General features: G+C 50.2%; 1 protein-coding gene across 1 annotated transcript in view; it reads left to right on the top strand.

Moving 5' to 3' along the window:
- LOC119847446 (butyrophilin subfamily 1 member A1-like) overlaps positions 1-15,809 on the top strand; it is a 99,909-nt gene that overhangs the window by 51,853 nt on the left and 32,247 nt on the right. Inside the window, exon 7 of the mRNA XM_043501185.1 lies at positions 191-211. Coding sequence (XP_043357120.1) covers positions 191-211 — 21 coding nt within the window. The remainder of the gene's footprint in view (positions 1-190; positions 212-15,809) is intronic.

Here is a 15,809-nt window from a genome sequence, read left to right as displayed (position 1 = left end):
ATAATCTTCTCTATCTACTCCGTAGCGGGATAGGAATGGGGCTAGCCCACAGATTGAAGAGCTCGCTCACTACGCAGGGCCAATATTTATGCTAATCAACAGAGAAAGGATCTCATTCACCCTCTTCAATTCATAAGTCAATGGACATTCACTGAACTGTTTTCTTCTCCTCCCCATTTTTCTTTTGCAGAGGACTTCCAGGAGCAAATGGGTGAGTTTTCCTACTTTACTCAATACTTACAGTCCACTGACCAAACTTTGTGTGCCCTGTATTGGTTCCAACAACTTCAACTGCAGAAGGTATGCTCTTATTGCATGCCCAGTGCATCTGGGAAGTCGAGGGTCTGTGTAGATTACTCTGGAATCCTGATATGTCATTGAGCTGAGACCTCACCAGCACTTTGCAAAGAAAGTCAGAGGGGTCGGGGTTCAAGGGCAGTCAGGCATGAGAGAAAAAACATCCATTGAATGGAAAAGCTCTTAATGGGGAGTGTGGCAGGACAGAGTTGCTAGTGCTCTGCCTGACCTTGTAGTAGCTGAAGCCATGCGGATACTCCACCCTGTGCCTCAGGGATGGAGGGAGAATTGTCTTCCCAAAAGAGCTTCCCCCAAACTGGGACCCCACATCCTGTGCAGAGCACCCAGTATCGGCTCTTTGACATTCCCCCTGCAAAGGAAGGGCTGACAGTCAGACAGGAATGTTTGCTAGACCAGGAAATAGACCCTAGATATTCTGTCTTCCAGTTTGGTGTATTCGCTATGAGAGCAAGGTGTTGGCAGAAACTTTCATTGGGAATGTGTCTATTTCAGGGGGGGGAAAAGCTTTTTGGATGAAAAAAAGAAAAAGAAAGACACAAAAGCATCTCCGTAGAGTCAAAAGTTTCTATTTACTCCATATTAAAATGGACTGTTCTGATTTTTCACTTCAGAATGAAGGCAATGTTGTTAAGGTTTGATTCAGTTACCCAGTCATGTGGGGGCAGGGTAGGCAGAGGCTCCAACTTTTTGATTTCCTTGATGGTGCTTGATCACCTCTCTGCCCCAGGCTCTGCCCCTACTATACCCCTTCCCTCAAGGCCCCACCTCTTCCCTGCCTCTTCCTGCTCCCACTCCGCCTCTCCCTGCCCCATTCCACCGCCTCTCCCAAGAACACCCCGCCCTCGTTCCGCCTCTTCCTGTCCTTGCTCCTCTCCCTGAGCACCTCCTACCCTCTGCAGAACAGCTGATCAGTGGCGGGCAGGAGGTGCAGCGGTGGAGGGGGAGGAGCTGATTGGCGGGGCCAGCCAGTGGTGCAATTTCTGTCTCAGCAAAGCTGTACCCCTTTCACTGGAGCTGACACAGGCCCTTCAGTAGGATAGTGTTCATTGGGCCCCAGGCCACAGGGCATGGGTATGATCTTGGACTATAGAGGTAATATTAGCTGTGTATTTGGCTCTGTTGCTGGAATAGTGTGTTCAGTTCTGGTGTCCCCCTCTGAAGAAAGAAGTTGTCAAACTGGAGAGGGTTCAGAGAACAGCACCAGAATGATTAAAGGATTAGATAACATATGCTATAGTGATAGACTCAAAGACCTCAATCTATTTAGTTTAACAAAGAGAAGGGGTGACTTGATAGCACTCTATATCTATGTACAAAGAGAACAAATATGTGATAATGGGCTGTTCAGTCTAGCAGAGAATGGTCTAGCAAAATCCAATGGCTGGAAATTGAAATTAGGAAAGTCAGACCAGAAATAAGGCATACATTTTTAAGCGTGGGGATGATTACACATTGTAACAATTTACCATGGGTTCTGGTGGATCCTCCATCACTGGAAATTTTTGAAATCAAGGTTGTATGTTCTTTGTAAAGGATCTGCTCTAATGCAAACATGAATTGTTTGGGGGAAGTTCTCTGGCCCATGTTGTAGAGGCCTTAGACAGTATTTTTGTTCATTGTGTAGTCACTTGCTCATTCAGATCTATTTGCCAATAAACACAGCTTTTGATATTTTTCACTCGGAAGGTGCTGAAGCACTGGAATGGGTTACCTAGGGAGGTGGGTGGAATCTGCATCCTTCGAGGTATATAAGGCCCAGCTTGAGAAAGCTCTGGCTGTGATAATTTAATTGGTGCTGGTCTTGTTTTGAGCAGGGGTTTGGACTAGATGACCTCCTGAAGTCTCTTTGAACCCTAATCTTCTATGATTCTATGCTGCTATGCGCTATTAGTTACCTTTGTTCTTCGCCATTTTATTATAAAAGATGGTATTATTATCTTTAAATATATTTTTTACTTTTTTAGGAGACTTGGAAAAGAGAAGAAGTAAGTCTTTGTCTTTTTCTTTTGTGTACTCTATGCTCTGTAGGAATCTTGTGGAATGAAAAGAAAATTCATTCAGTTATTAGACCTCATCCCACTTTCCTGTTTTTGATAGAGCAGATAACTTGGTTAATTTTGTCAATAACAAAATATGAGCACTTGCTGGTTCTGAGCAGTGCTGCTCATATATTGTTGAAATGTAAATAGACTCACCCAATCCTGGTTTGTATTCTCCAAGAACCATAACACTCTTGCAGAGACACGGTATGAAAGGCCATGTACACATTGAAAGGGCTCTGCATTGAAACAGCAAATGGAACATAGCACATGATTTAAATGGTGTTACTGCTCCTTTCGTAGCAGAACCCATATTAAGCGAGGAGCTTACTGTGTCATATTCACCTTTTGCTAATTAGTTGTGGCCATGAAGCTTCTTCTTAAATTGATTAAAGCAAGAATATAATCTTCTCTATCTACTCCGTAGCGGGATAGGAATGGGGCTAGCCCACAGATTGAAGAGCTCGCTCACTACGCAGGGCCAATATTTATGCTAATCAACAGAGAAAGGATCTCATTCACCCTCTTCAATTCATAAGTCAATGGACATTCACTGAACTGTTTTCTTCTCCTCCCCATTTTTCTTTTGCAGAGGACTTCCAGGAGCAAATGGGTGAGTTTTCCTATTTTACTCAATACTTACAGTCCACTGACCAAACTTTGTGTGCCCTGTATTGGTTCCAACAACTTCAACTGCAGAAGGTATGCTCTTATTGCATGCCTAGTGCATCTGGGAAGTCGAGGGTCTGTGTAGATTACTCTGGAATCCTGATATGTCATTGAGCTGAGACCTCACCAGCACTTTGCAAAGAAAGTCAGAGGGGTCGGGGTTCAAGGGCAGTCAGGCATGAGAGAAAAAACATCCATTGAATGGAAAAGCTCAGAATGGGGAGTGTGGCAGGACAGAGTTGCTAGTGCTCTGCCTGACCTTGTAGTAGCTGAAGCCATGCGGATACTCCACCCTGTGCCTCAGGGATGGAGGGAGAATTGTCTTCCCGAAAGAGCTTCCCCCAAACTGGGACCCCACATCCTGTGCAGAGCACCCAGTATCGGCTCTTTGACATTCCCCCTGCAAAGGAGGGGCTGACAGTCAGACAGGAATGTTTGCTAGACCAGGAAATAGAACCTAGATATTCTGTCTTCCAGTTTGGTGTATTCGCTATGAGAGCAAGGTGTTGGCAGAAACTTTCATTGGGAATGTGTCTATTTCGGGGGGGGGGGGGAAACTTTTTGGATAAAAAAAAGAACAAGAAAGACACAAAAGCATCTCCGTAGAGTCAAAAGTTTCTATTTACTCCATATTAAAATGGACTGTTCTGATTTTTCACTTCAGAATGAAGGCAATGTTGTTAAGGTTTGATTCAGTTACCCAGTCATGTGGGGGCAGGGTAGGCAGAGGCTCCAACTTTTTGATTTCCTTGATGGTGCTTGATCACCTCTCTGCCCCAGGCCCTGCCCCTACTATACCCCTTCCCTCTAGGCCCCACCTCTTCCCTGCCTCTTCCTGCTCCCACTCCGCCTCTCCCTGCCCCATTCCACCGCCTCTCCCAAGAACACCCCGCCCTCGTTCCGCCTCTTCCTGTCCTTGCTCCTCTCCCTGAGCACCTCCTACCCTCTGCAGAACAGCTGATCAGTGGTGGGCAGGAATTGCTGGAATGGCCGGGGAGGAGCTGATTGGCGGGGCCAGCCAGTGAGTGCTGAGCACCTGCTCTTTTTTTCGATGGGTGCTCCAGTCCTGGAGCACCGGTGAAGTCGTCACCATGGAGGCTGTTGAAAGGAAAGAAATGTTCATGAACCTAATTTTCAGAAAAAAAAGACAAATAGGAGATATGTGAGCCTGTATCTCATTTCGCAAACAATGGCATGATAGCAAGAATGAGTTTGCTTTGATTTCTGTGGTGATCACACAGAGTGGGATTTGAGTAGGGAAATATTTAGCAGCTAGTTCTACATTGCACCCAGCAAATCATGGTAAGTCTGAAACATCTCTATGGGGTTTCATACAGTGTCCCGAGGGGGAACGCTTGATATTGAAAGACAGAGCATCCCCTTGGATGGGAAAGTTCTTCTGGAAACTTCAGGAACACCAATGACAACACATACAGCAGCTCGCGATGGCACTGCCTCGCCCTGCAGAGCCCCAGCCCGGAGATGCACCTAGGTCACTCCGCACCACTGCGCCGGTGTGGCTAACCAAGATGGGACCTGATGGTGGCCCCGAGGCCTTTCTGGTAACTTTTGAAAGGGTGGCACTGGCTGCAGGGTGGGTCCCAGACCAATGGGCCACTCTCTTGGCCCTGTACTTGACTGGAACAGCCCAAATAGCGTATAGAGAGCTGTCTACAGAGGATGCAAGGGATTATAGCCAGGTAAAGACAGTGATCCTGGACGCCTTGGACGTTAGCCCAGAAACCTTTCAGCAACGGTTCCGGAGCCAGACCTACCCTACAGGCACCAGACCCCGGCTGGTGGCCCAAGCGCTGAAGGAAGCATTCAAGCATAGGTGGCGAGTTATATGGGCTCATGGTGCCCAGGCTCCAGCAATATTCAGGGTCTGGGGGCCCGGTTCCACCAATGTTAGGGGCTGAGTCTCTCTCCCGGTCCCGCCTGTTGCCCCCACACGCCTCCCCCAAGTGTCCCCCGGCCTCCACTTGATGCCCCAGATCACCTCCCCGGGGACCTAGAGCAGAGTGTCCCAGAGTGCAACTGCCACTGCAGGGTCCTAGCCCCCCCCATCCACTACTGACCCTGAGCCTGCCCTTCCCCCTCAGACCCTTTCATTTTCCAATGGAACCCTCCACCGGCACAGGGCCCCCCCCCCGCCCGCAGTCACCGCTCCTGTCCCACGCTGGATAAGGGGCAGCCCCACCCCCCACCCCCAGTGAGGCTACAGTGAGGGGCAGCAGAAGGGGAGGAGGTGCACATGTGATGGCAGCCCCCCCTTCATGGTACCCACTGCAGGGGAGGCGAGGGGGCTTCCTGTACCTGAGAGGTACCCTAGGAGCACATGCAGTGGCAGTGGTGCGAGGTGAGTGTGATGCAGGGGGGAAGTGAGGGGACCCTCCCCCGGAGCTCGCTGCTGCCTGCAGGGAGAGGGCTGGGAGGAATCCTCCTCTCTGGCCCTTGCCCCAGGGCAGCCTGTCTGCACCCCAAACTCCTCATCCCCAGCCCTGCCCCACCCCAGAGCCCTCACCCCCTGCACCCCAACCCTCTGCCCTAGCCCTGAGCCCCCTCCCACACCCACACCCCAAACCCCTCATCCACAGCCCTCATTCCTGCATCCCAGCCCTCTGCCTGAGCCCCTCCCACACCCCGAACCCCTCATCACCAGCCCCACCCCAGAGCCTTCACATTTTTACATTATTTTAAAAAATATACAGTAACTTCTTGCTTAACGTTGTAGTTATGTTCCTGAAAAATGCTACTTTAAGTGAAACAATGTTAAGCAAATCCAATCTCCCCATAAGAATTAATGTAAATAGGGGGGTTAGGTTCCAGAGAATTTTTTTTTTTGCCAGATGAAAGGCTATATTTTATATACACACAGTATAAATTTTAAACAATTTAATTCAATACACAGCAATGATGATTGTGAAGCTTGGTTGAGGTGGTGAAGTCAGAGGGTGGGATATTTTCTAGGGAATGCCTTACTGGTAAATGATGAACTCGCACTTGGCTGAGCCCTCAAGGGTAACACATTGTTGTTGATGGAGCCTCACAATCTATAAGGCAGCAGGAATGGAGGGGGGTGGGGGGAAGACAGCATGGCAGAGAACAAGACAGAGACACATCCCTGTGTGTGAGAGACTTTGAGACAGCAGCTGCTGCCAGCAAACTCCCTCCATTCTGAGCCCTGTCCTGTCCCTCCCACTCTGTAGAGATGGGGGGGGGCAAGAACAGAGGAAGGGGACACCCTGACAACAGCACCCCTCTTCCTCTTTCCTACCCCTGCACTTAGGGTGACCAAACAGCAAGTATGAAAAATCGGGACAGAGGGTTGGGGGTAATAGGAGCCTATATATAAAAAAGACCCCAAAATCAGGACTGTCCCTATAAAATTGGGACATCTGGTCACCCTACCTGCACAGCAAGCAGGAGGCTCCCAGAGCAGCTCCAATGCAGAGGCCAGGAGAAGCACATGGCAGTGGGGGGAGGGACACCTGAATTGCCCAGCAATTGGTAGCCCGCTGGGCGGCTGTTGCACAGGGAACTTAGGGGAGCTGATGTGGGGGCTGCCAGCCCACCCTGGTTCCAAGCCCCCACCTAGGGTGACCAGACAGCAAGTGTGAAAAATCGGGACGGGGGTGTGGGCTAATTGGAGTCTATATAAGAAAAAGACCCAAAAATCGGGACTGTCCCTCTAAAATCGGGACATCTAGTCACGCTACCCCCACCAGCTCGCTCCAACGGGCTGCTGTTTCTGCAAGCAGTGGACAAAGCAGGCGGCTGCCAAACAACGTTATAAGGGAGCATTGGGCAACTTTAAATGAGCCTGTTCTCTAATTCAGAGGTTCTCAAACTGTGGTCTGTGGACCACCAGTGGTCCGCGAGCTCCATTCAGGTGGTCTGCGGATAGTTCCCTCTAAGGTGAACTTCTGGGCGGCTGCACATGAGAGAATGAAGGGCCACCCACCTAATTAGTGGAGCTGCACAGGCGTGGCTCCTCTAATTAGGTGCCTGGACCCTGGAGAAGATACACATGTAAGGGGAGGTGGTGGCCTTGGGGGGAATAAGGGGTAGGTGGGAGGGGGCAGAGGGGTGAGAAGAGGGGGTGGGGGGAATTTGGGATGTGCAGGGCTATGGCTGCCAGAGAAAGAGGCTCCAGGGCTGCGGCTGCTGGGGAGAGACCGTCCTTCCCAGCTTCAGCTCTGTGGCTGCTGTGGCAGGGGAGAGAACCCTCTCCTTTCCAGCCCAAGGTCAGGGGCTGCTGCAGTTGGGGAGAGAGGGAGAGACCCCCCCACCTTCTTCCCAGCCCCAGCTTGCAGGCTGCTGCAGCAGGGGAGAGAGGGAGAGACCCCCCCTCCTTCCCAGCCCCAGCTTGGGGGCTGCTGCAGTGGGGGAGAGAGAGCACATCCATTGCATTAGAAAGGTTAAGATATTGATATTAAAATATGAGTTGTGTGCTTTTATGTGTAGAACAAAAAAAGTTTATTATTATTTAGGGTTTTTTTTTTATGTAGCACTTTTATCCAGAGCACTTTACAATAGTTAGCTAATGGTATAAACAACATTTGGAAAGATCATTAAGTGGAGTGCCAAGATCCTCAGAAATTTTCAAGTAGTCCATGGAAAAAAAAGTTCTAGAGCCACTGCTCTAATTGATCAGCAACATAACAGCAAAACAATGTTAACTTTAAGTGAGGAATTACTATATATTGGCTTACAAGGCAGGTGTATGGGGGGGGGTGGGACTTGGACCTGTTCTGAGCACCACCAAAAATTATACAAACCTGCTGCCCCTGAGTGCAAGCGGTGGTTACAGCTGGAGAGGAGGACTGCTGATGAGGTCATGGAACAAATTATTTTAGAACAGTTCGTACACATCCTCCCAGCGCAAGGAAGTGCCTGAGTGCTTCGCCATCAGCCAGTGATGCTAGCCACCACCATCGCATTGATGGAAGACTTCCTCGCCACTGAAGTGCCAGTGGGGCCAGCTACCAGAGACCAACCCCCGGGCCAGAGCACCCTAACTCCGAAAAGAAAGGGGGCGTTCAGACCAAAGTGCAGAGTCTCCCCTGTGGGCAAGAGGCTCACTCAGGGCTTTGGGTCAGATGCCCCAAACTCCCACCTCAACAAGGATCCATGCCCCCTGTACCGAGTGTCCTGGGGACCAATTGGAGTCTTTACTGGGTGGAATGAGATCCACACGTGGAAGAACGACGGACGCAGCTGCTGGTGCCTCTGTGCCACCAACGAGCCATAATGAAGCTCGCACATGACATCCCTGCTGCTGGGTACTTGGGCCATGAAAAGACCCTTGCCTGGATTTTGACACGGTTCTTCTGGCCCGGTGTTCACCAGGAGGTGAGGAACTATTGTAGCTGTTGCCCGGAGTAACAGTTAGCGGCTCCCCCACGGGTGCCCAAGACCCCTTTGGTTCCCATGCCCATAGTGGAGATGCCATTTGAGTGGGTGGCCATGGACCTGGTGGGCCCGCTCCTGAGAAGTGCCGCGGGATTCCAGTATGAGTTGGTCATCGTGGATTATGCCAACTGTTTTCCCGAGGCCATGCCTTTGCGGAGCATCACCGCCCAAACCATCGCCGGTGAACTAGTGAAGATCTTCGCTCGAGTGGGCCTGCCCCGGAAATCCTAATGGACCAGGGCACCAACTTCACCTCCCGGCTGTTGCAGCAGATATGCGAGCTCCTGAGAGTCAAACAGTTGCACACCTCCTTCTACCACCCACAGACTGACAGGATGGTGGAACGATTCAGTAGGACCCTGAAGGAGATGTTGTGCAAGTTCCCCCCAGAGGAGCTACGTCGGTGGGACCAGCTACTCCCACCTCTAGTGCTGGCCATCTGCGAGGTTCCCCAGTCATCGACCAAGTTCTCCCCATTTGAGCTACTATATGGCTGCTGCCCGCAGGGCCTATTAGACGTAATGCTGGAGACATGGGAGCAGTCGCCATCTCCAACCCAGGGCCTCCTGAAGTACGTTCTCCAGATCCAGCAGCACCTCGCTCAGGCCGGAGTCCTAGCACACGAAAACTTAAAAGCCATGCAGGAAGCCCAGGTTCAAACCTATCACCAGGAAACGCGGGTCCGTACCTTTGAGCCAGGTGATTGGCTCCTGCTCCTCCTACCATCAAGCGAGTTGAAGCTGCTGGTCCGTTGGCAGGGACCCTATGAGGTGGCCCAGAAGGTTGCGCCCATCACCTATGAGATCCACCAGCCCAACCGGCGCAAGAGGACCCAGTGGTATCACGTAAATATATTGAAACCATGGTAGAAGCAGGAGGGCCTATTAATTAACCCTTACCCGCCAGAACCAGAGTTGGCTCCCCGCACGCCCCTGACAGAGGACCCCGCAGGCCCCCAGCACAGCGACACGCTCACAGAGGAGCAGTGTAAGCAGGCCCAATATCTCCTGCAGGCTTTCAGGAGAACCTTTATGGTCCTACCCCGTTACATGACCTTGGTCCATCATGCCATCCTGACCGAGCCGGGGAAGGTAATCTGGGAGATGACCAGGTCCCTGCCGCACTGAATGTGGCAGAAGGTTGAGGAGGAAGTACAGTCCATGCTAGCCCTAGGAGTCATCGAGCCGTCGCAGAGTGCGTGGCGCAGTCCGGTGGTCTTGGTGCCCAAGCCCGATGGCACACGGTGCTTCTGTATAGACTTCTGGCGGATCAATGCGATCTCAAGGTTCGATGCATATCCTATGCCCCGTGTGTATGAACTGCTTGACCACCTAGGAGAGGCCCGTTTCATCACCACCCTCGACCTCAGTAAGGGGTACTGGCAGATCCTGCTCGATCCCATCTCTAAGGAGAAAATGGCATTCGCCACCCCAATCGGACTTTACAAACTTACCCAGATACCCTTCGGCCTCCATGGGACCCTGGCGACGTTCCAATGACTAATGGAGTGCCTTTTATGGCCCCATCAAGACTATGCAATGGTGTGTTTGGATGACATCGTAGTCTACAGCTGCCAGTGGGAGGACCATCTGGAACATATAGCTGCGGTCCTGAGGTCCCTGCAAAAGGCGGGACTAACAGCCAATCCAAAAAAGTGTCACATTGGATGGCAAGAGGCAACATACCTCGGGTACACCATAAGTGGAGGACGAGTGAAACCCCTCATGGGGAAGGTTCAAGCACTGGAAGCCTGCCCACCACCCACCACGAAACGCCAAGTGAGACAATTCTTGGGGCTTGCTGGCTATTATCGATGATTCATCTCCAAGTTCGCTTTCATTGCAGCCCCCTTGATGGGGCTTTTGACGAAGGACAGCCCCCGGCAGTTGCCGTGGATTCAAGAATGAGAAGACACCTTCCAGACACTCAAGGAGTACCTCTGCCGGGAGCCAGTCCTATATAGCCCAGACTTCAACCGTGACTTTATCCTCCACACGGGCGCCTCGGAGGCAGGGCTCGGGGCCGTCATCTCCAAAGAAATCGATGGAGAAGACCACCAGGTCTTATATCTTAGCCAGAAATTACCCCCCCCCCCGCGAGAAAAACTACGCGGTAATAGAGAAAGAAGCACTCGCGGTGAAATGGGCCTGGGACGCCCTGCGGTACTACCTCCTCGGGGGCCCATTTACACTACTCACAGACTATGCCCCACTCCAGAATCAAAAACAACAACACTAGACTACTGCGCTGGTACCTGGCATTACAGCCCTATGCTTTCACCATCCAGCATAGGGCCGGCAAAGACCATGCGAATGCCGACTTCCTGTCCCGCCTAGGAGGGATGGAAGAGTCTGGCCCCGAAAAGCGGGAGCCAGACTTGAGGGGTGGCGTGTGTAGTGAGGCGGTGTGGTTCCCTGCTGCCCCAGAGAGAGATGAGTCCCTCCGAACACCAGAATGGGCAGAGCCAGGGAGCTCTGAGCCCACTCCCCATTGGGTCAGGTGTTGCCCCGGAGTCTGCTCTGCGCCAGCTGCCCCCATGTGGACACCACCCCGACTCAGGTACCTCCAGAGGGGAGCCTGGGGGCAGCCCACCCTAGTCTGGCTGCAGCACTGTCAGAACCCATGTCAGTTGTAGTGGCCAGGATCCCACCGATGCAGCAGCGGGTCTTCTGCCGCTGCTAGGGCCCCGGGCTGGGACGCAGTGGAGTGGGAGGGCCTGCGTCCCCCCGCCACCCAAACTCGCGGGTGGCAGCCTCCCCCTCTCCCAGGCCCTTTGGAACCTAGGGCTTGGGCCTGCTGCTTATATACTGTTGTTGCTCAGGCCCTGCCTGGGGCCTGAGTGCCTGACTCACCTTTGCCCTGCCCCGACCTCGAGCCTGGGCTCACTGTGTTTATTTCTGTTCTCACAAGGGCTGCCGAGGAAGACTCCCGCGGCCGAACTAATTCCCCACAAGACATCTTGCTGTGTTTAGTGAGGCAGTGTGGTTCCCCACCGCCCCGGAGAGAGACGAGCCCCAGCTAACCTTTCTACACTACACCTTTTAGGTCCTCTCCTGGCTCCCCAGTCTGGAGTCTTGGGGAGGTCCCAGCTGGCTTTAGGTAGCTGCCCCTGGGTTGGTTTTCTTCCCCTTGATTGCTGGTCTCTGCAGGGCTGGCACTCCCCAGTAACACACTAAACCCCACAATAGTTCAAAGTCCCGATTTGGGTGAGGAGTAGGAGCTGAATACAGACTCTTCAGGCTGTGGTGCTCCTCTCCCAGCTCCAAGCTCAAACAGACCAAAAGTGAAACTGTGGGGACTTCAGTCACTTACAGGGTTAGTTGGTAGTTGAGATTTGGGTTTGAGACTTTCACTGATGCTTCAATGCTGGACTTAGGCACCTAAAGAGGCACTGAGATGGCTACATTCTTCTGTGAATCGGGTGTTAAGTGACTGATTCAGAATCCACTGAAGTGAATGGAAAGTCTCCCATTGACTTCAGTGAACTTGGATCTGGCCCTAGGCCTGCACTGATTTTGTATCACTGTCACATGTATGAGGGAGAGGTTTCCTCTGTCTTCCTTGAGCCCTCTCTCTTCTGCTACAGAATCACATGTGCAAACCCTTGTGCCTGTTTCATAGGACAAAACCAAGGGGAAAATGTGAACTTTACGATCACACATTTGAAGGTGTATCAGGTTGTGCTCTTGCCAGAGTATTATAATTATGTAATCAAGGGCCCAGTTCTTCTCCCAATGAAATCAATGAGAAGATTTACATGAGAAGGAACAGGATTAGGCTCCTGATCAGATCATATCCTGAATATAATGAAAAGTGTTTGTATTTTTTTTTTCCAAATCAACCGAGGGAGGACAAAGGTAAGTTTTCTCAGATGGCTGCAGTTTGAAGGGGGAAGGGCCTGGCATTTCCCCAGTGAGGGACGTGTGGTTGGCAGGGTCCCTTCAACCGAGTGGGGGATCAGGACCTTTGCACTTTTTCAGCAAGGGGGAGGGAGGAAGGTACATATTTGCCTTTGGGACTCGAGACAGTTTGGACATTTTTCACTGGCAGGTTGTGTCTCTGCTTGGTCGCGGTGAGGGTTTCAGAAGAGGACTTCTCAGAGAAAAGATGTGTTTGTTAACCTAATTTGAAGGAAAAACAAAGACAAAAGGGGTGACACATTGAGAAGTGTCTGCCTTTGCAAAACAATGGCAGGAAGGCAAAGGTGGAGTTGCTTTGACTGAAAGCCAGTCGCACAGAGTGAACTCTAGTTTCCATGACACAAATTTCTATAACTGTAGGATAAATACCTTCTTTCTGCCAAGGAGAATAATTTCTACTGAAGGGCCAGAGCATCCCCTCTTATGGGAAACCTCTGCTGGGAGCTCCATGGCCTCTCCCAGGGATGTTTCCTTGATATCCAGAGAGTTCTCACCTCACAAAGCGGGGAGTAAAGCAGCCACAGAGCCCAAAATTGATGGGAAATGAGACCTCATGCTCATGAGTCTTGGGCTTTGTATACAAGGATGCTCTTTTCCAGAGCAGTTTCCTGGCCTCCCTCGTCTTTGTCCCTCTCCATGCCTAGGATCTCAAGGAGGACTGTTCACCCCTTAAATCACAATCCCCACTGGAGGTCTCCTCTAGGCAGTGTGATTCTGCAACTCACTCCCCTTCCCCAGTACAAGTCTGGGCCTATCACACAGAAATGTTCAATAGTGGAAATAGGTGCAATGTCTTCAATGAAAACTTTTCAGCAAAGAGCCTTCACCAGCTATTCAGTCTATGAGGCTAGTCATATGCCCATCCCCCCTGTATAGAAGATTAGAAGAGAGATTAGAGCCCAACCTTTTTCGAATAATTTTGGCAAGAACCTTCATAGTCACTACTAAATAGCAAAGAGCTCAATAGGACACAATCCAACTCTCCTAATATGGGCATCAGCTATTAAAAGTGTCATGATATTATTTATGTAATGAATCATGTTCCATTTTCTGTTTCCATGTGCAGTCCTTTTCATATGTACATTTTATTTCATACAATATTTGTTTTCTGGAGAGTTACATGTCTAGAGGACACTAAACAGGATGAGGGTGTTCATTTAAAAATGCCAGAATAGAAAAGCAACTCTCTTCAGATCTAGCAAATATTCAGAGATGCTCTTGTGAAGCCAGGAAAAAGGGATCATGAAAGGCAGGAGAGAGCAGAGAATTTAAAAATAAATTCTTCCACTTTCCACTCTACAAGATTTGTGTGTATTGACCAGACTATATCTAAGAGAAATTAGACACAGACTTACCTATTGTCTTCTCTACATTTTCTGAAAATGAAACAAATGTTCAGGGATAATGACTGAAACTTTCATTCTGTAATGGGAGGTAGTTACCTGTGAAAGTTAAAGATGTGTGGTATTGTCCTGTGTGTGCAATCAGAGGGGATAGGAAGGGGAGCAATGTACATTATCCCCACTTCCTCCACATCAGCCCCTCCAGCATTTGCAGTTGTATGGATCCCAAGACCAGCTAAAGGGCTTTGTGACATCTGGATGAAGAGTGACATCATGGTAATCAGCTGAAGCCTCCTCTTTTTTGGGGGAGAAAAACTTAGTGTGGAGGGGTTTTGTTTGACTGAGGCTCACTGGAGCATGTAAGAGACACTCCTCCTGAAGGTCGAAATAACAGACTGGACTTCTACATAGAGCGCTTCCGCCGACGTGCACGGGCTGAAATTGTAAAAAAGCAGCATCACTTGCCCCATAACCTCAGCCGTGCAGAACACAATGCCATCCACAGCCTCAGAAACAACTCTGACATCATAATCAAAAAGATTGACAAAGGAGGTGCTGTCATCATCATGAATAGGTTGGAATGTGAACAAGAGGCTGCTAGGCAGCTCTCCAACACCACTGTCTACAAGCCATTACCCTCTGATCCCACTGAAGGTTACCAAAAGAAACTATAGCATTTGCTCAAGAAACTCCCTGAAAAAGCACAAGAACAAATCCGCACAGACACATCCCTGGAACTCTGACCTGAGGTATTCTATCTGCTACCCAAGATCCATAAACCTGGAAATCCTGGACGCCCCATCATCTCAGGCATTGGCATCCTGACAGCAGGATTGTCTGGCTATGTAGACTCCCTCCTCAGGCCCTACACTACCAGCACTCCCAGCTGTCTTCGAGACACCACTGACTTCCTGAGGAGACTACAATCCATTGGTGATCTTTGTTAAAACACCATCCTGGCCACTATGGATGTAGAAGCCCTCTACACCAACATTCCACACAAAGATGGACTACAAGCCGTCAGAAACAGTATCCCCGATAATGTCATGGCAAACCTGGTGGCTGAACTTTGTGACTTTGTCCTCACCCATAACTATTTCACATTTGGGGACAATGTATACCTTCATATCAGCGGCACTGCTATGGGTACTCGCATGGCCCCACAATATGTCAACATTTTAATGGCTGACTTAGAACAACTCTTCCTCAGCTCTCGTCCCCTAATGCCCCTACTCTACTTGTGCTACATTGATGACATTTTCATCATCTGGACCCATGGAAAAGAAGCCCTTGAGGAATTCCACCATGATTTCAACAATTTCCATCCCACCATCAACCTCAGTCTGTACCAGTCCACACAAGAGATCCACTTCCTGGACACTACGGTGCTAATAAGCAATGGTCACATAAACACCACCCTATACCAGAAACCTACTGACCGCTATTCCTACCTACATGCCTCCAGCTTTCATCCAGACCACACCACATGATTCATTGTCTACAGCCAAGCTCTATGATACAACTGCATTTGCTCCAACCCCTCAGACAGAGACAAACACCTACAAGATCTCTATCAAGCATTCTTACAACTACAATACCCACCTGCCGAAGTGAAGAAACGGATTGACAGAGCCAGAAGAGTACCCAGAAGTCACCTACTACAAGACAGGCCCAACAAAGAAAATAACAGAACCCCACTAGCCATCACCTTCAGTCCACAACTAAAACTTCTCCAACACATCATCAAGGATCTACAACCTATCCTGAAGAACGACCCAACACTCTCACAGATCTTGGGAGACAGGCCAGTCCTTGCTTACAGACAGCCCCCCAACCTGAAGCAAATACTCACCAGCAACCACACATCACACAACAGAACCACTATCCCAGGAATCTATCCTTGCAACAAAGCCCGTTGCCAACTGTGTCCACATATCTATTCAGGGGACACCATCATAGGGCCTAATCACATCAGCCACACTATCAGAAGCTCCTTCACCTGCGTATCTACCAATGTGATATATGCCATCATGTGCCAGCAATGCCCCTCTGCCATGTACATTGGCCAAACTGGACAGTCTCTACATAAAAGAATAAATGGACAC

Source organism: Dermochelys coriacea, chromosome 23, assembly GCF_009764565.3.
Source record: "Dermochelys coriacea isolate rDerCor1 chromosome 23, rDerCor1.pri.v4, whole genome shotgun sequence".
In the NCBI taxonomy this organism is placed as follows: Eukaryota; Metazoa; Chordata; order Testudines; family Dermochelyidae; genus Dermochelys; species Dermochelys coriacea.
The sequence above is the reverse complement of the archived record's forward strand: the minus strand, read 5'-3'. Positions and strand labels throughout refer to the sequence as shown.